Here is a 20,968-nt window from a genome sequence, read left to right on the forward strand (position 1 = left end):
CAGAACTCCTTTGCATCATCAGCATCAACATAAATTCAGGCATACGGATTAATGAGACTGGATTCCATATGTAAGGGTTAGAATTAGGGATTAGGGATGTGCTCAAGCTGTTACTACCCTGTCTTGAAGATGGAAGCGCAATGACTAGCTGCTTGATCTTTTCCCCAATTGTCTCCTATTAAAAAAAGTGATACTTTTCTGCTAAATCAATAATTGTTTTTTAAAAAAAGAAAAAAGTAATTTGGGTCATCTATTAAGTGTTCTGCTGGTGATTTTGGAAATCATTTCTACCTTAATAAGATTTAAAGATTTGTGTCCTGTGACAGCTGTGACTGACAGGCTCATCTGCAGCTCACACAGGCTTCTCAACTAAATTTTGGGAGTTTCGGTTTAAGGAAACAGAAACGTGCAGTACTGACTGTTTACGTCACCCTAATGCAACTTATTATCTGTCATGATTGCGGCTGTGTGCAGGCTGGATGAGGACCCAATCACAAAGTCACGGAGGCAGGAATGAACTCAAAATTCACAGCTTTATTGCTGGAGAGCAAAACCATACAAACTAAACTGGGAAACTATAACGTAATACACAGAGAAACACACAGCCATGAATGAAGGAGAACGCGACACAGAACTGAGGGAGATCCGGACATAAATACACAGAGGGTTAACGAGGGAAGTGGGAGCACACGGGGAGACAGCTGACACAGATAATCATAATGAGACAGGGCAGGAGTGAACACAACATGACGCATACTGACGAGAGACTGTCAAAGTAAAACAGGAAGTACACAGAGGTTCAGACAGGAGGAGAGAGAGCACGGACATAACGGGCTGGGGAAAACATGGGGAAACGAGGGCTCACAAATACACACAGGGGTACACAGGGGGTAATCAAATAAGAAACATCTTAACTAGGGATGGGTACCGGGATACCGGCAGTGCAAAGGAGGTAAGTCCTCAAATCTGATGAAACACCTGGCGACATATAGCATTTTGTTAAAAGCCGAGAAATGCGTCGTATTTGATAGCTTGCTGCGAGACCTCACATCGTGCATATCTACTGCGGGTGTGGTGCCTGTTATCTGACCTGGAGTTAGCAACATCCGCAAAAAACCCGAGGAGGCGAGTCCTGGCCCCTAGCCCTGCCAGTGTAGCAGAAATGATGACGGATGATGATGGCAGCAACAGCTGTTCTTCTCTGGGCGAGTAGCTTAATGTTGTTCATGTGTAATTTACGTTGAGTAGGCTAACTGCGTTATTACATTAATGCATGTAAGGTGAACTAGCAAACACAGTTGTAGTTACATGCGGCTTTCTTCTTGTTTGATGGCAGGTACTCCCTTCATCCTGGCCAAAAAAGCTAAAATGACCAAAGAAAAAGTGGAAAACAGCTAAACATGAGAGGTTTTTGGACAAAGTTTGTTTTTTCCATTGATTAAGCGCTGCTTCCAGCCAAGAGTGATGCCATAAATCCCCTATAGCTGCAGAAAAGGCTAACATTGTTATCTTTTTTACAAAAAAAACAAAAACAGCTGAACATGAGAGGTTTTTGGACCAATTTTTTGTTCTCCATTCTTTAAGCACCGGTTTGAGCACCAGTTTGAGCACAGTTTAAGCACCGGCACCGTTTCAAAAGTACCAGTTTGGTACTGGTATCGGATAAAACCTAAACAATACCCATCCCTAACCTTAACATAACAACCTAGAAACCAAGGCATAAATAAAGAACAAAACCCAAAACACACGAAAACTAAGAATGCTGGGCCAACATGGCCCAGGATCATGACATTATCAGTAAACAGCAGAGAGAGCACCTAGAGGGTGTCCATATTGTTGCTGGGGACTTTAATAAGGTAGGTTTGAAATCTGTTAAGTGTCCTACCAGGGAGACAGGACACTGGACCATGTGTAGAGCAACATCAAGCAGGCCTACACAGTAACAACCCTCCCCCATCTAGGACAATCTGACCGTCTCTCTTTGCTCCTCATCCTTGACTACATCCCCCTTAGGAAACAAACTCCTCCAAGCACCCAGGTCATTAAAGCACAGCCTGATGATGCAGGAAGACCTACATGAGGATGTACAGTGTTCAACACTATAATCCCAGACATTATCACCACCAAACTGGACCACATTCAGACCCCCCCATATTTAGCTGCTCCTGGATCAGACTTCCTAACCAACTGGCCTCAGGCTACGTCCACACTAGCCCGGATAGATTTGAAAACGCGTCCACACTAGCGTTTTTAGTCGTTTTCACAGAGTTGTGCGTTCACATTGAAACAACCGAAAACGCTTACGTTCCATTCCTGCGCATGCACAAAAGCGAGTGAGAATTAAAGAATTTGAAGAAAAGCTATCTGGAGCATGTATAGACTGATATTAATCTTTTTTTAGGGCTGTCAAAATTGAGAGCAATCAAAACAACTGCTGTATAATGCACTCCGCTATCTATGTTTAATTGGTCACATGACTGCATCACATGACTAAAATGCGTCATCGTTTTAGAAAGTCTGCGTTTTTGAGCGTCCACACTGCGACAGGACAGCTCAGTTTCGAAATATGCGTTTTCAAGAGCGTTTCCAATACGCTGCGTTCGTTTTTCCTTGAGGAAAACGCCTTCTCAGTGTGGACGGGAGGCCAAAGCGGAGAGAAAATGATGCGTTCTCAAACAAAAACGCATTAGTGTGGACGTAGCCTCAATCAGTCCGACTTGGCCCCCGCCGTCACACAGCACCGGATCCCAGCAGGGTTGCCTTCTCAGCCCTCTACTTTACACCCTGTACACATATGACTGTACACCAACCCACCCAACAAACGTCATCATCAAGCACGCCAATGACACCACCGTGGTTGGGCTCATCAGGCTCAGAAAATAACCTGAAGCGGAACATCCTTAAAACAAAAGAACTCATAACGGACTTTAGGAGACACAGACGGGTCTACTCTTCTCTCTTTATATATGGAGAACAAGTGGAATCTGTCTTCACCTTCAGGTTCCTGGGCACCCACATCTCCAGTGATCTCACTAACGCCCTGGTAAAGAAGGCCCAGCGGTAGCCACACATCCTGAGGAAGTTGCTGCTGGCCTTCTACAGCTCCTCAGTGGAGAGCGTACTGTCCTACTGCCTGTGTGCAGCTTTCCTGTTCTCAGGAAGTCTGAACACCACATTTGTAAATCAAATAGTTGATAAACCTAAAGTCAGAGACATGTAAATGTTTTTTTTAATAAAATGAACATGTGTGTGTGTGTGTGTGTGTGTGTGTGTGTGTGTGTGTGTGTGTGTGTGTGTGTGTGTGTGTGTGTGTGTATATATATATATGTTTCCCAATACAATATAATATATAAAGTATAATTTCAATAAAACAGAAAACATGATGTTTTTCATAGTGTTTACAACCACATAAGTGTATCAACATCATCTCTGGGCTCATATTGTAAGCACGCACAGAATTTCTGAATCATCAAAGTGCTGTTTAAAAAGAAATGTATCAAACTTCTGTTAACTATCATTATATCCTCTGCAGATGAACGCATTGCATGTTCTGAGCTGAGTGTGCAGAAATAATATAATTCATATATTGTAATGAATACATTAACCATTGTTTATTATCACAGCTGACAAATTGCAGCCCTGTAGTGTAAAAAAACTCATTTAGAAAAATTATTAAAGCAGACAACAAATTAGTGCCTGATTTGAAAAGCAAATTATCGACTATGAGTGGAATATCTCACACTATCTTGACCGATCAAAGAGGCCTCCGCACTGCGCTATTATATCACACCAAATCCAATCTTCTAAAAATGTGAAGAGAGATGAAATAGAAATCAGGGGGGTGAGCTGAGAGGGGTAAGAGGATATGAGAGATCTTACAGATGCTGTTATGAGATTTTCAGTGAGGAGTCGGTGCTCTAGCGCTATTGGAACATCACTCTGGGTGGGTGTTTGAGCGTCAATGTGTGCCATACGCTGTAACACAAAGGTCACGGTGACCGAAAGGAAAAAGGCCTCTTCGTTTAATAAAGCATTCCTTTGTCTCTCTCTCCGCCATGCATGTCTGGGCTCTGTCCCATTTTTCTCCTCACTCAAGTTTCATTCTAGCCACACACCAACACCTTCACTATAAACCCTTACTCCCTTATGCCCTCTCCACCACACGATCTGGTGAGTTTCCTTTGTTAGACAAGTTGCTTGTCAGCACCTAATTATCACTTATTTTCCTTCTTTTTTTAGTTGACTTTCTCCTCCAGCTCATCTTTTTTTTTTCAAAACAGGAAGGCATCTCGATCCCACTTTAATCTATTCTTTTTTTTTTTTTACATCACATAATTATCAATTCTTTTTTTAAATTCTTGTGTATTCTAAACTAGTTAATGAGTGGCATCCTCTCCATATGACACTGTGCAAAAAGAAATCAGACATGGAGAAACAGAGCGAATCCCCTGCAGCTATTTCAGCTCATTATACCTAAAGGTGGAAGGGACAGGCACATCAAAGATGGGCGGTCTCTCACACTCTCTCTCACTCTCCACTTTCTCTCTCTCTTACAAACTCACCTAAACACACCGAACGTCAAGCCTGAGGGAACAGCTGCTCTCTGACACACATAGATGGGGATAAGTGACTGAGGTATTTCCCTCTGTGTGCCCAAACATTTCCTCCAGAGCTGTGACTTAGCGGTGATGGGTCACTGAATCATGCACAGCGCTAACGGACATGATGCTTATCAACATTAAAATTTAGAAAAAAATAATATCAAAATCGAGTACTTCATACCATGAGTTGCTTTCCAAAAGCATGAATCTCCTGCCATCTGTGCAACAACCACAGGGGTTCTGATAGAATTTGCAGTACAAACGTCCACGGTCGCTTGTGAGTTGTAGTCTTCCCTTCTTGTAATAACCCTCTACCTACACCTCTGCCCCACCTGCTGCCTCCACATTGCTCCTCGAGTTGAGCTTCCATTACATGACTAATAGAGGTGTCAGGACATACACACCTTGAAAAAGTTAAGAGCAGCAATTCAGTGTATGAATGTTAACAGAGACAAATCAGGAGGAGGGTTATGCAACAGCTATGGCTAAAATGGAACAAATGTTATCTGCTTTTGTTAAAATAGATCACTTTTTAACTATGAGCCTCTTGCAATATTGTTGGTTAAACAGCATGTGTGTACATAAAAGTTGAGAAATAGCATTTGAGAAATAGCAGTGATACACTAATTAGCTTTGTGCGAATGATGCTCATACTAGTTATCAATGTGAAGGCGTGTGTGGTAAATCAGAAGTTTTATCTTGATCTTAAAGTCCAAATTCACACTGCAGTTGAAGACGGCAGCAGTGAATGTAAACAGTTGTCCAATAAAACTGCCGAACTCGTAATGTGTAATACCACTGCTGTGGTGTGTGTCTAAATAAGGGCAGAAATAAGAAGGTTCTATTTGTGAATGTGCTGCAGAAAAGTTTAGTGCCTGTGAGGGCTGGAAGACTCCAGTTTACTACTACGACTACTAAAACAGCATCCCTCCCAGCTCCAATTTCTAAAGTAACAGGAACCACAGACAGTAGAAGAAAAACATCATCCACTGGTTTCTGAAGTCCCACTCTGAAACCTCTGTCAGTGCAGTACACAGAAAAACCAGATGTGAGGTGGAGGAGCGGGTTTCGCTGTAAAACTGCTTGCTCGTAGGTTTTTATCAATTAAATTGTTGGCCAATATGCACATGAATATTATAACAGATAAGGCACCTTTTTAAGGCAGTATGCCCAGAATAAAAAAATCTGTTATCAATTTTCATTGCTATAACCTAAGAATGAGTAAACAGAATCAGAATCAGAAAACAGGCCAATAAACTCAGCAGGAAATTGTTTACAGAGGTCAAGTCAGGAAGCTGTTTTCCCATAGACATCGGAAGTCTTTTTGCAGCCACAGCTATTTCCACCCGAAGGCTTTCAGATAGACTGCAGGTTTAAGACACTTACAGACTGTTTTTTTGGGTTTTTTTTTGACTGGCTGGAAGCTGCATCCATGTTTTACGCTGTCTAAGAAAGGAACACAGCACTGGTAGTCTGGTGAAAGCTGCGGTATTTAAAAGATTTCTCAAAGATTTTCAACTGAGCTGGAAATATAACCACAATATAAAGTATGAATAACAATATAAATAATAATCAGAATTATGGAGTTAAACTTACAATCCAGCAATGATCAAGTGATTATGCCTGGGGTAAAAAGATTTTTTTTTTAAAAATGTCTTCAATTTGATCTTTTTAATGAACTGAAACTGTGGCCTTAAAAAAATCCAAGCACCCCAACCCAACAGTGAACCCTCTTTCAAAGACACTTAGATCTTTTCCTCAGAACCAAGAAGGCATGCTCGGGATTATTATACGTGCCGCAGAGCATGAATTAATGTTAACTGCTTAATTGTACCATGTGGGCTCCTGTGTGGAATCATCTGTGTTCATTGTCTTTCTCTGCTCATTTATTTAATTTCTTTCTTCAGTTTTGTCTGGTATAAATTCACCGGTGTATCTCGCTAGTTTGCTTTTATGAGCTTTATGTGAATTTGTTCACTTTCTTGAGCTGTACAGCACGGGTATAGAGGGAGTGGAATAACAAAAGAAGAAAGTGGGAGAAGAAAAGAAAGACGGGCAGTGAGTGAAAGAGTGGGCTTTGTTATTGTGGCGGAAGAACGGTGACGTAGAGTTAAAAGGCTGAATTTTGCGATAAGAAAGGGATCCACGGTGTTTCAAATATGAAACGGTGTTTACACAAAGGCAGAAGAGGGGGATTTAAGACTAACTAAGATGCACAGGAACACGCACGGGCACACGAGCGCATACATACGCACAAAATATGACACTACCTCTTACTGAGGACCAGCCAGGAAATGAGCCTGAGTGAGTGAGTGAGTATGGAAGATGGAGAGTAAGCAAGAGATTAAAAGGCAAAGCGTGAGAGGAGGGGTAGTCTGAAGAGAGGTGGGAGTATGAAAGACAAATCTTCCTAAGAGCGTTTGAGAAGAGCTGTGTGCAAAGCTATCGTTGACTGAAATCCTTTAGAGCATCAAAGATTTACTCATCATGCCTAAACACATGAAATATTCCTTCTACCCCACCCTTCCCGATTCGGTATCGACCTCCTCTTCCCCCCCCCCTGCTTTCTCCATGTTTCTCTTCTTCATCAGCTAAAGACCAACTTTATATGTCTTTCCATCTGTCATACGCTTCCTTTAATATCTTCCATCTGGCCATGTATTCAAATAACATGAATTACAGCAAACACTCTGCACCCAGAAAACGAGAAATATAAACAGACACCACCCCAGTGAGGGTTTGTTAGTTTTTATCCGTTGCTACTGTCCTGAAGGTTGTTAGCACATGTGCAGGCTTTTGCTCTGACGGCCAATAACATCCCAGAGTTAAGCGCACTTCTACACACAAACACAGATGCTGCCACGCAATACTCTGTCTACCTACAGGCACACATGAGTGCACCCGGGCAAAGGAATACAACATGCGCAATTATTCACGCACCTTTTCCTCTTGCATACTACAAGCGGCTTTCATCAAGCATATTATGATTGCAATATTACTGGAGGTGGAAGTATTAAAACTAATAGGCTCCATCCCTGTCCTGCACTAGCTGCATTTTCTACTCCTGCCTTACAGGAGCTCCCACCATTTTCCTTCATCGTCACTCCAGCCCCAGATGGTAAAGCACTGTGACCAATTAAAGACTTCCCTGAGGATAGAACCAGTTATAGCCCCAGCCATCTGACCATTTCTGTTTTCTAGTGTGTGTATGTGCATGTATAAGCCTTGCAAGAGATATCAGTGCTTTTTAATCAGACTACAAAGCCTTGTTTTTTGGCCAGTTCCATACTCCCTCTCGCTTAAAAAGCATATACTGGCATACAAGTCCAGGAATAGTCATCTAGAGCCTTTGCTTGGCTCCTCCTTCGTGGCTCCTGTATCACCACATTGAATCAAGCTAGAGACAGAGTCAGGGTCTATTAGTGGTGAAAAGTCTTAGCAACTGTACACGTGCTCTGTTACCATTTCAGAAATGGTATCACTGAAGGAGATGGGTGACAAAGGGAGGTGGGCAGTGCTCAATCACTAGGCACCCATCCAGCAGGGCAGCAGATGAGGGAGCAACTGTCTGTATGAGCTGCCAGCACTGAGGGAAATTAGGCATGTGCCAGCCCTGCTCCTCTCACTCTCTCTCACCCACATGCAACACACCCACACGCTCACACCCACTTCTTTCCGCACACATCCCAAGGTGGCCACCCAGGCACCGGGGCACAGGTGGCAGCATATGTTTGTCGTCTGCTCTGAGGTCAACTGAGAGGAAGAAACCGACTGCCCCTGTCTGCTCATGTGTGAAGCGTCAGTCCGTACTTACAAAAGCTTTTAGATACTTGCAAGTGTGTGTGTGTGTGTGTGTGTGTGTGTGTGTACACATTGTTAGAATCTGTACAGCAGATTTAAGATAGTGTTTTGTCCCCGAGTTGGAATTTGAAGGCAATGAGCTTGCTTGCCTCGGTGCTGCTTCACTAAATTGAGTTAAGCCTCCCGGGCTTCTCTACTTTTATTTTTCACTTCTACACCAGCACTTAAAAAAATAGCCCGTGGCATTCATCCTACACTCAAATCCACTACATCAGACATTTTAACTAAATCTCTGTTTCCCATTGCAAATAACGAGGCCGTGATTAGTATGCTAATGAGGTGGGTGTGATGCTAATCTTTAAACCGGTATCCATTTAGTCTCCATCTCCTTTAACCGTCCTTTGCATATGCCTGTCAATAAGGACAGCTAAGAGTATACAGAACTATAAACAACAAGGTTACCCATGAAAACTTAAAGTAGTGCAACATCCCTGTCAACTTGCTCTGTGCAGATAACATTGTTAGAGCCTTTTGATTAAGTTGATACTTAACATAATCTACAGCTTCTTATCCTGCGTGGTCTTTCTTCCACATGCTTGATGCTATGTATGAGCCATCAGCATGGAGGCCCAGTCCCGTGAAGTGTAGCTTCTGTGCTTGCTACTACAGCCAGTTGTGCTGCACAAATGGTAAGATCGTTGCCAAAGATTAGTTGGCAGAGCACGAAAAATTTATATGGGTGGAGTAAAGAGTAACTCAACAATGCAACTATTCTGCCATTGCACACACAGGACACGTTATGTCTTTTACAGTTGTGCAAGTGTCATGCCCTGCCACATGGCAGGCCGTAAATGCCAGTATTTGTGTATGCTCTTGTACATAAAATAATGTGTAAATACATTTGGATGGTGGTGTGCATCCATATTAAAAGGGGTTACTGAAGTGAGAAAGTCCCTCCCCCCTTTTTTTTTTTTTTTTTTTTTTTTTTTTTTAAATGAGGCTTCCAACCAACCGCCAACTTTAAACAATGGAGCAGAAGCATCCTGGAACGCACTCAGAACCGTGTGACTGCTCGAGGATATTACACTAGAAGTTCCACTCTTTACCAACACATTTTAACAATGTGAATACAACCACTCATTAGCAAATTCATTCACATCCATATTTATGATGAATTCATATTCAAACGGTGGCTGTGCTCCGTTAATCTCGCAGAGGAGGCAGCAGGCCCCTGAGGGTTAGCGCTTAGCTAAGCTAATCAAATCAACCAGAGGAACGGTGGAGTATCTTGAGCCCATTACATAAACATTAATACACACAAATGCATGTGCATCCACGTGCACATGCATTTGTGTGCATACAAACATGCATTTTATAGTTTTCTAATTTGTTGACACACGAAATCCTTTCTCATCTGCCAAACTCAGTGGTGTAGGGCAATGAGCTAAATGCAGAGCACCACTGACATCGTTAATACTTTTGTAAGTGTTACAGTCAAAATCTGCAAGGCAGTGAATGTCTCAAAATGTGTCTGTAGGCAATGATGGTTTTCAGCTTTGTAACAGCAATAGCTGGCCCATCTTGCACCTTAGTAGTTTTCACAGGTACAGCAAGTCCCTTACAAGATCCAGGACCTGATTTGGTCCAAATCTTACGCACTGTAATAGGGTAGAGTGGTGTGAACTGAGCCCAGCTATCATAATGTTCCCAATATAAAATTGCTGTTTTAAACTGTGTACAGAAAACATGATTGTATTTTTTAAACAACTATTCTCTTCTTATTCGTTTGTTTAACACTATTTTGAGTCAGGGTCGTTATCCTGTTTACTTAGACCGTACCAATTTTAGATCCCTTCTTTAAAAATAATGTTATGGAAGTCAGGTTCCAGTGTTTGATCCGCTTGCATTTGAGTCTAAAATGTTGGAACTGTTAGTATCGGCAACCTCATTAGTTTGGTCTTCTGTGACTTTGGCAATGTACACAATTAATTTGTCCGATATCCAAACTGCTTTCTAACTGAACGCGTCTATTCAGTGTTTCAAAGTCACTCGAGTGTCAGACAGTTGGCAGGACCTAAGAGGCATCTTAGAGCGGTACCTAGTGTCAGAAAGACATATGTGATCTTGACTGTTTTGGGAAAGGTCTGAAGATAAATTTAAAATGTAGTTGCTTAACTGCCAGTTTTAAAGAGCCATAGATTGGTAGGAAAATATAATTTCGGAATCATTTTTATCTACCCACTACACAGTTTGCACATGTACATACAATAAAGTCCGACTTGTCCTACATGACTACAGAGAATCAAGGTATCCTATGCAGCACTATTATACTCAGTGCTACATGTTCTATTCAGTGGTTGTATTGTCTAACACGATGATCCACCGGGTTGTTAAAGCCCTCTTCACTGATGTTCAGTGGAAAGCGTGTGCTCCAATGGGAGCACTACAGCACCATCCCTCTCAGACTCAATTATGGGTGCGACATCTGTCCTGACTGACAGCTCACTACATTGTGTGACTGTGGCTGTGTTTGCGTTTCCAGTGTGCATGCATAAATGTGTCTGCGTATGGTGGGTAAGAGTGGCAGTAATGTTATCGAGCAGGAAACCCCGTCCGCTAAAGTGGATGAGATGTGCAAGAAATTGCAAGCCAGCCACAGTGATAAAATCTCTTTCCATCTGGAGTCCTGCCTGGTCGGCAGCTTAGAGCCAGTTTGTGCATGCATACGCACACATACACACGTTTCTCTGTTTCTGAACACACTTAGTCATAATGCATTGCCTAGCTCCTTTCCTTTTAACTTTTTAGCCAAATCTTTGACAACCTTTGCACTAGCCTGAAAACCAAATTTAACCCGCCAAAAAAAGCCATTTGAAGGTCACAAAAGGAATGCCTTCACTGTGTTGGTTGACTCACACAAAGACCAGAAGATCTGTGTAAGTGCAAGAGGCGTGCACAAATGGAAGGAAAGGAAATCTAATTATAAAAAGAAACAGAAGGCTGTTAAGGCAAATCTGAGGGGAAGGAAAGAAATTTAGGTGTCACTGCAAGGAGAGACAAAAGAGATAAAAAGCTCCAGTCACATTCAGGCCTGTGCTCCCGATCAATACCAAGAGACACAGAGATACAGCTTCCCCTGTCTATTCATCTGCTCTTTCTCTCCCCTACTCGCCCCTTTCCCCCAAACAGGCAAACATTTTACTCTTTTTTATTTTCGACACAGGGCTTCATCTTCCCTTCTTCCCTTAAAAAAAAGAAAAGAAAAAGAAATTCCTCCCTTCATATTTTTCATCCTATTTTTCCTCATCAGCCTTTATTCAATCACAGATTTCCTCCACAATCTTGCGCTTCAATCACCCTTACAGCTTTCTCCTGTGATAAAGCTCAGTGAACAGCTGTATTGACAAAACCATATACCTGCATGACAAACATTGGCTGGGGGGGCTGAAGTCTGGAGTAGGAATTGACTCTGTAGATTGATGGAGTGAGCGGGATTCAGATGGGGAGACAGCATAGAGAACAGGAAAACAGGGGAGGGGGGGTGTCTTTGTACGAAAGATAGTGAGATGACATTTTCTTGTTCTGTCTATCCCATTAAGTGAAGCAGAGGAGTGCAGCTTGGCAGCATTGAATCCTCTGCGAACAGAAAGGCAGGGGAAACGCACAAATCAGACACGTGCACAGTGCTGAGCTCAGCAGAGGCATGATCCCGCCACTCTCATTGGGAACGTATGTTTTTAGCAGTGCACAGTCTCAGCAATGCTTCGAAAAATCCACACTCCTCTTTTCCCCTTTCCCTACACATTATGACCTTTGTTGGGCATCACTTCACTACATAAGCACATTTTTTTTATTACTGGGTCAACAAAGGGGAAGAAGTGCTCCCCTTCAGACCCTATAAGCACTGCAATGGACAGAACATGTTTTTTTGCAGATTGGTTTAATCTGCAAACCAATAATTGCATAAATTCATTATCTGGACTGTGCCTGGATCACTGCTCACTAACTATTAGTTCTAATAGAACGGTACTTGTCATTGGGAAACATCAGGAAGCAAAGTTAATCATATTTAAAGAAGAATTGTAAAGGACATTAAAGGGACAAATGGTTATAGCTGGAAACGTAGGTCAAAACATCTCCAAAGAGCAGGTCAGAAGAAGAGCTACAACATCACAAACTGCTAAAAGCAAAATGTGGCTGTGAGAGAAAAAGATTGCAAAGCATGCAGAAGACTGCAGACTGCTGGAAGTGACAGTTAATGAGCGCAAGACTGATCAGAGTACCCGTGGTGACCCCGTCCACTCCTAGAATGTGTACAATGGCAGACATGCATCTGAAGGAGACCATCTGCTGCTACTGCCTTGGTATTTGATATCACAGGGCGCCTTCAGAAGTGTCTTGAAGTCCATACTGTGACAGATCAGCTGTTTATTGTGGCTGGTCCGTGTACGGGGAATTATGATTAATAGAAACAGGCTAACAGACTTGTAATGATAACAGACATTCACCTGTGCTTTGCACCACGCTAAAATAGCCTCGAAGGAAACTCAACAATGTAGGAAAAACATCAAAACACACACCGGTATCTTTAAGCTGGGAAAATAAAAAATGAGCCTGCAACATACGCACAAAGATAGAAAAGGAAATACAAGTGTTCAGCATCCTATGGACTCACTTACACAGATGCAATGTTGGCAGTCTTTTTTTTTAAATATTTGTTCAGTCATGGTTTAACTTATAAAGTGATTCATTTTGCTTTCAAATACTGGTTATTTGTTTTTTAATAATGTTCATTTTTATGCCTGAGAACAGAATATGAGCTGGGTAAGAGAATACACAGCAGAAAAAAATAAGGAAATTAAATAAATGAAATATGAGCCATAAAAATAACCAAAATAAAAACTCTGGAAAAATTGGGTATTTTGCTGTGGTTTGTTATGAATTTGTTTTTGGGTTTTTTTGCCCAACGGTATTTGAATAATGGGAATCTCCAAGGTCTCAGCTCTAGTCTTTTACTTTTTCCTCTTTCCTTCTCAGACGCCTCAATTTGTGCTGGCTAATTGCATTTAGGAGTTGCATGGCGGTTGGTAACTGCATTAACCTCGGGAGTCACATCAGGCAGAGACTATTTAAAAACGCACCCCTATAGCACCAGTTGTATTGTGGGTAATGCCTCTAGGAGGCGTAACCAATCACATCGGAGTGAGACGAAGAGCTCATCATTTATTGGTCACACACTCTTTTCAGCATCGCTCCACTACCTATTTCCAATACTGCCTCCTTCTGTCCCTATTCCCCTCTTTTCCAATTTCCTTATGTCTGCCTTTTTTTTCTTATTTTATTTTATTTTATTTTTCTTTAACAAAAAAAAAACAACACACCATATATTGAAACTTTTACTTCCTCAAAACTGCTTGCTGCCAAATGTATTTTTTTCTGATGTCACACATCTCAAGATGGACATGTTCTTCTTTTCGCTCATTTAGAGAAGGCGAATAACAGAAAGCCATTTGTTCATGAACTTACCATGGCTTTGATTACCCATCTTTTTTACTCTGTTACTACAGTCCTGGCTTCTGCCAAACATGGAGGCTAGAATCTGTATATGTGCCAGCACAATGACTCCTGTGTGTTCTATGGCAGTGAGGGTATATGGAGAGCAGCGTGTCTCAGCGAGGGCTTGTTGTTCTGCTAGTTGTTGGACAAGCTCGCACACAGGCTGGTGCGTAGGATAAGGACAACCGTGACGGCCATGTCAGGCTGTTGTCCTTTTCTTCTGCAATCTGATGTGTAGGAGGAAGTCAAACAGGCACAAGCACACACACATAGAAAGAAAGAAAAATCACACACAAGAGCATACACCCAAGTAAAACAGACTGAGCTTAGTCAGCCTCCAACTTAAGAGAACGGAGGTGTACAAAGGGAAATGCCAGGTGATCTTTGACTTTAAAAAGCTTCACATCACTCAGGTTAAATGCACGCCTTATGTAATATTTGACAATGACAGTGGAGCATGCATAAACAACAACAACAACAACAATTATTACAGTAAAAGCACATGATTAAAAAACAGGAAAAAGGGAAAAATGGTTATGCATTTATGCGACATATACCCTCTATTGTGATGACCATAGCAAATTGTGGTTCACTCAACCCAGTTTGCTAATCTAGTAAAGCGGTGTGAATCATAATTATTGCTCTGTCAAACAGTCATGTGGAGCTTTACATCTGCTGCTGTCCAGACTTCCCATCAGAGCTGCCCACTGAAAGCTGAAGGTTTAAAGCAGCAGGCGAGCATTCAACATATAACAACGTGAGCAGCGCTTCTGTTTAACTGATGAGAGAAACTAAATCGTTTACCTCATCACAGATGTGGGAGAACCTGCAGCAACTGTGAAGTGCATGCAGACAGCTGTGATTAGGCTTCTGTAATAAACCCTTAAGTGTTTAGATGTACTTAAGTTTAACACTCAGGCTAAGACAGACTAAGGTAAAAACAGAGAAGCATGGTAGATTGTTTTTGTTTTTTTAAAGGAGTTAAAATCATAAGCAACATGCTTGAATAGAAAGACAGATGATGTTTCAACCATGACTCTAGTAAATTCATATTGGTGACACAAAGGAGCAAATACTCGAATCATAATAGGAAACTACTAAATTTGATTTCACTAACAGAATTCTAAAACATCCCACACACATTTTCAACCCTGCAACAAAAAAAAATCGACAATTTTAACACAGTTGGGTAGCTGCGATGAGTGTACCACCAATTCATTAAATAACCAAATGTAAAACAAGATCACAATCCACTTCTGCTTGTGTGTTTAACAAAGGCAAGAAAATATTTTTAGGGTGTTTTCACACTTTAACCTCTTGGTTTCGTATCCTTTCACACTAAGACAAATCCAAGTGAACAAATGTCCCACAGAAGTACACTCGGTCTGCTTACTGGCCTGAAGTGTCTCAGAAATAAGCAACAAAAGTAAATACAGGAAGACTGTTTTTGATTAGTGGATAAACAGAAAATCTACATTTATTTTATGCTACAGTTTGTGTACATCTATAGAACTTTTCCAACAGTCAGATTGCTTTATGTTCAAGGATGCAGCAGTTACTTCAAATATGTAATGTACGCCCGAGCTGGGTTAGATCGAGATGATGTAAGCGAACCCTTTTGGAGCTCAACTGGAACCAGACTGAGAGCACCTCCTCCAAAGGGCCATGATGCGGTTGTGCTGGTACCATTTTTCGCAAAAGAGCAAAATGAATCTGACTTCTAAATAACAAAGGTGTGAAAGAACATTGTGCTGTCAAAGTCAAGCTGCTTTCCCAATCCAAATGCACAGAGGAAAATAATAAAATGTCAAATCTAACCTTTTCTCCTACATACTAAGGATCTTCCCGTGGTTTGGAGCCATTCCATAATTTAGTGGATATAATCCAGAATGTGTGCAGTGGTGGCTAATTATCATTTGCACAGGTGAAATATTGGTCTTTTGGGACCAAGCAGAGAAACCTTTTCAGCTGATTAATGGCTTTACCTTCATGGAGGATAAAAAAAAAGTCAAACTTTCTATCTACCCCCTCCCTAAAAAAAAGAAACAACCCCTTTCAGATAAAAAGAGAAGCAGGTATCCCATTTCAGGTAGTCAATAACACACAGTTGTTGTATCCATCTGATAGACAATACAGGATGTTAAACAAAAGGTCACAGTATCGTGCTGAATAATGTGCAGGTTCATGGCTGAAACTACTTCCCTTTAGGCAGCAAGTGTTAAGTTCCACATTAAAACCCTTCCCTGCTCTTTGTACAGAAAGATGACAGTGGATGAAACATATCACCTTGAGTAAGACTTAATACAGTAGAACTCAGGGCACAGATTACTGTGCAGCCTTCTTCCCCTACAATTAACCCAGCCACCCCACTGCCAGACACTCACACAGACATATCCCTTCTGTCTCCCTTTCTATCTCACTTCCTACATGCCTATATGTCTTTCATAATACTCCCTGCTTACGATCATCCTTTGACACTACCCTTGAAACACAATTCCTCAAAGGCACCATCAGCAAAGGTTTTTTTAAATACATCAGAGGGAGATCAAATTAGAGAAAGGGGCCGGGGTTGATGATTAATAGAAACAGACACGTGACAGTATGAAAGCCAGACGAATGTGCTATAGAAGAGAAATAGGAGGGTGAGAGGAGGGAGAACAAGGTATTGTTTGCTCACAGTGGTCCAGGGAGGCAAACAGCTGCCAGGGGAATACACAGGGACTCAAAAGCACAGTAGAGGAAAGGGGAAGAAATGGAGACCCTGCTGCGTACCCCTGACCCTAGAAACTGGGTTAAGAGGTTAGAGACACAGAAAGAGGCTCAGATAACAGTCCCTCAACACCTCCGCTCACATACTCTGTCTAGCTCTCTCTCACACACTGATCTATAAATACTATGTGCTATCAGCACTGCTGTTTCACAGTGCCCTGCAACTGAGCCCTGCCCCACATTCAGATCATACTGCTCATGCTAGAAAATACAAACCACTGAAGTCCTAATAATAACTTATTTGGTGAAAAAGAAAGCTAAACTAACCATTGATCTTCTAGGCAAACAATGTCTTTGCAATGGTGACTCAAAAAGTATGCAAATATTTGCATTTCTCAGCTCGCAGTGATACTGTGCTTTCATCCCATCGGAATCTGCTTTGACCTTAAAAGGAAGGTCAGTCGTGAGAGAAATAAAGGCATGAAGTTATGGGGGGAATGGAGTGACAGCTGTGTCTTCAGTACTGCCTTTTGGGTAGATGTGTGTATGACTCCGGAAAATAAGGAGCGGGAGAGGGGAAACTACTGACTGCTACAGTCTCACATTCTGCCAGTACACTGAAAGAGCCCACGGCAATAGATAAATGGGTGGTGTGGGAATACCTGTGTGGATGCGTCTTGGTTTTCCCCCCGTTCAAAACAGGTGGGAAATACATGACAATGTAGTGGAGGGGAAAGTCTTTCAATGCATGTTTCAGTGTGCGCAGGTGCTTTTTTTTTACAATTATAATTATCCTAACAGTCACTGATCAAACTGTTATATCATTACGCCAAAATGGATGTTTTTTTGTTGCTTTTTTTTTTTTAGCTAATTTGATTTAATAAATTAAAGTTTTCAAATTTCTGCTAGCAGAAAGCAGTAGAATATACAGTAATGTGAAAAAGTCTTAAGCCACTCCACATGTCTTTATATTTGGGTCCCAAGATATAACACTTTCTTGTATTTTTTTAGTGCTCTCGAGCAAAAGTTCTCCAGCCTTTTCACCAATTTTCCATCCAGTTCTTGTACCCGATCTTTTTCACAGGAATGCTTTTTTTTTGTTTGTTAAGCCACTAAAAACTGACCTATGAATCATTCAAGCATTAAAAAGGCACCTAACACAAAGGAGGAAATCATCCATCATGTTCATCGATGGGCTAGCCTCCCTAGAGCACTACATTACTGAAGCAGTTCGAGATCATCTTGACAGGAAATGGAAACAGAAGGCAGCCAAAGAAGAGCTTTGAATGTCTCAAGAATGCCTTGAGAACTATTGTTGAAGATTATTTAAAGAAATTAGAAGAAAGGCTGTGTTGAAGAATAAAGTTCATACCAAATGCTGACTTTCAAGATGTTATGTGTACATGTTTCAAATCGCTGCACGTAGTTCCCATCCTAGCAAAATATTAAGAAATGAGGGGTGACTCGAGACTTCTGCACAGTACTGTATATCTGTGAAGTGGCACATAAACTGCACTGCTGCAAAGGTTAGATTAGTGCTAATGAACCTCTGTTTGAAAGGTGCAAAGCAAACCTCCTCTCCCTAAGCTGAATGCTAATTCAGTATAAAATCTTCCAATTATGTTTCTGTATGCGTATCACAGATGTCACATTAGCTGCATGCTCATGCTCAGCTACACACAGTTTTAGTACCTGTGGTACCGAGATGTGGTTTGAGTGCGTGTGTGTGTGTGCATAAGCTTGTTTCTGTGTGTACACGTGTGCTCTTAGAGACTCACCAGTGAGGTTGGTGCGTGCACTGTAGGATCCCAGGTACCGCCCGTCTGTATTGGGTGTGTAACACTCAAACAGACCTTGGTCCTTGGCCTGTACTTTGGTGATGTGCAGCACAGCTGAGTCACTACTCAGCTTCTCCACAAAGATCTCCCCACTAGTCACCCTCTGGGAATATACGGCATAGGCATAGTTTTTCGTAGCTGTGCTCACAATGCGAATCTCCCGGTCTGGTACTGAAGGGAGGTACATGGACCATTCGAAGTTCTGCTCCGTCCCCTCTTTGTAGCCCGTCACGTTGCACCAGATGGTCACGTGTGAGCCTTCAGTCCGTACGAGCGGCCCACTCTGCACCGTTACCACTCGCTGAGCCACAGCGACACCGGCTAGAGATGGAGAGGTAGTGGGAGCAAGGGAGGAGTGGACAGGGTGAAGGCAGGGAGAGAGGAAAGAGAGAGCATAGGTTACAAAACTGCACTTTAAATATTTAGCATTAACAGAGTTTATGCCCCCCACATCTCCCAGGAATACAGAAACAGTGTGACATGTGCAACTAAGCATTCACGGGTGTGCTTACCAAGGTCGAGGTGTGCACACAGACTCACCCGAACGAGTTCTGAACACCAGTAACCACTTAGAAAAACGAAAAAGAAAAATCACAGTAGCTCACAGCTATAATCTAATCACGCTCACGGCAATCACACACACTCGCATGTTAACCCTTCCCCACAAGGACACCACCGCAGCTGTACTACACTGTGGTGAGAAGCAGCCATCTGGGAGTCAGGACGGAGGTCAGCATGAGCTGGTAAAATGCGTGTCAAGCTGTACAGACTACAGCTGGGGTTGAAACGGATAATAAACACTGGTTGGCTTGATGCATCCCTAATCTTTAGTCCACATCATGAGTAGAGGTGTGAGCAGACAAAGGATTAGAATCAAACCCATAAATCAGCTGGGTTTATATGATCAAACAAATTTATTATGAACAACATATTGGTATCCAATATGTTGTTCATAATTTAGATTTATCCGGTACCAACATTGTTGGCTATTCTACTAGCCTGTCATTTGCTAAGAAGGTAGCTTTAAAACATCTCCCTCCTGGCTACACACTGCTCTCATTATAAACAAAAATAATTAGTGAACTAAACCATCACAGGGGACTGCAACAAACTGCGAGCAAACCAAGCCCTTGTCAAGACCGATTATTATCACTCTTTGTAGCCTATATTTAGGCGTTCAGCATATGTGAAGTTTGCCTTAACTCCTTATACACCCACACGCACACACACACACACACACACACAAAACCACACATATCAAACACACACACAGAGAACATTCGCCATTCAGGGAACAACTACAAACATCCCTCTCATTGGGGCCAGAGACAACAGAGCATTTACACATACCCCCAAATCCAGACAGAGTGACAAGTACGCTGTTTCCTGTCTGCACAAGCAACTGGGGATTGCAGCTGTGTTTTCGTGTGTGGGTGCGTGTGTGTGTGCATGTAAGAAAGAAAGTCTGTAAGAGGCTGTGTCTGTAGGCACAATGCTCAGCATTAATAATTCACTAGAACAGCTTTTTAACTTTAACATCCTCACTCTTACCATAGTAACTTTCTCTCACACTTGCACTACACCCGTCCTTTCATTCACTGTGAGCGCAGGTCCATTAACACCCATGTTTGCCTGTCCAAGGTCAATCTTGTAGAAAAACAAAGGCCCTTTTGCAAATCGTGCTCGCAGAGTCCGCAAAACGTAGATGAACGGGAGGAAAAGTTACGATGATTTTGCTGTAGGAGAATACTTCCAATAGAGTCGGAGCAAGCATCGTTATCTAGATGAGGGGCTCGTGTGTCGTTTTGTTTTCCTTGCTTCCTGAGATTCCTGAACACCTTCCACAAATGAACAAGTTTTACAAATCTATTATTGTGAGTCCCTCACCTTAGTACTCTATGAAATCAGTTAAACTGAAGTGAAAACTGATTAAAATAATCATTCCTCAAGGCAAGGATTTCAAAATTGTACGCCCTCATAATTATGAAAGCAGCCACTGTAGATAGGTTGACCTTTTCTTCAAAGAGAAATGAAAAACAAAACGCAAAAAAACTCAAGTTAAATTGTTCAAACAGCACAATTATGTTGTGATATTATTGTGTTACTATAGAAACAAGATAAAAGTTCGGAATCTCATTGTAGCTTCCGGTAAGGTCACCAGGCCTTGCTACGTTCCTGTGCGAATATTATAGAAATACTATACAAGACTTGAAATGACAAAGTAGTGTTCCAATTCCACTCTTAATAATGCTGCACTCGTAAGCAGTGTGTGTGGGGGTCATAAGCATATTGACATTTCGAATGCGGTCTTGAGTCATTTTTCATAACGCATCGACAATGCTTTATTTACACATTCAATCAATAACACACAACCCATTTAGGAAAGTCATATTTTGTTTGAACATGGAAATGGAAAGGAATTCAAAAAAAACAAAAAGTCACTAAGCAAAATATTTATCCCCA

General features: G+C 41.8%; 1 protein-coding gene across 2 annotated transcripts in view; it reads right to left on the bottom strand.

Annotated features, from left to right (window-relative positions):
• Positions 1-20,968, bottom strand: part of igsf3 (immunoglobulin superfamily, member 3) — a 75,811-nt gene that overhangs the window by 38,565 nt on the left and 16,278 nt on the right. For both annotated transcript variants that reach the window (XM_026144082.1, XM_026144081.1), the window contains one exon: positions 18,446-18,826. In XM_026144082.1, coding sequence (XP_025999867.1) covers positions 18,446-18,826 — 381 coding nt within the window. The remainder of the gene's footprint in view (positions 1-18,445; positions 18,827-20,968) is intronic.

The sequence above is a fragment of the Astatotilapia calliptera genome, chromosome 16, assembly GCF_900246225.1.
Source record: "Astatotilapia calliptera chromosome 16, fAstCal1.2, whole genome shotgun sequence".
NCBI classification, from domain to species: Eukaryota; Metazoa; Chordata; class Actinopteri; order Cichliformes; family Cichlidae; genus Astatotilapia; species Astatotilapia calliptera.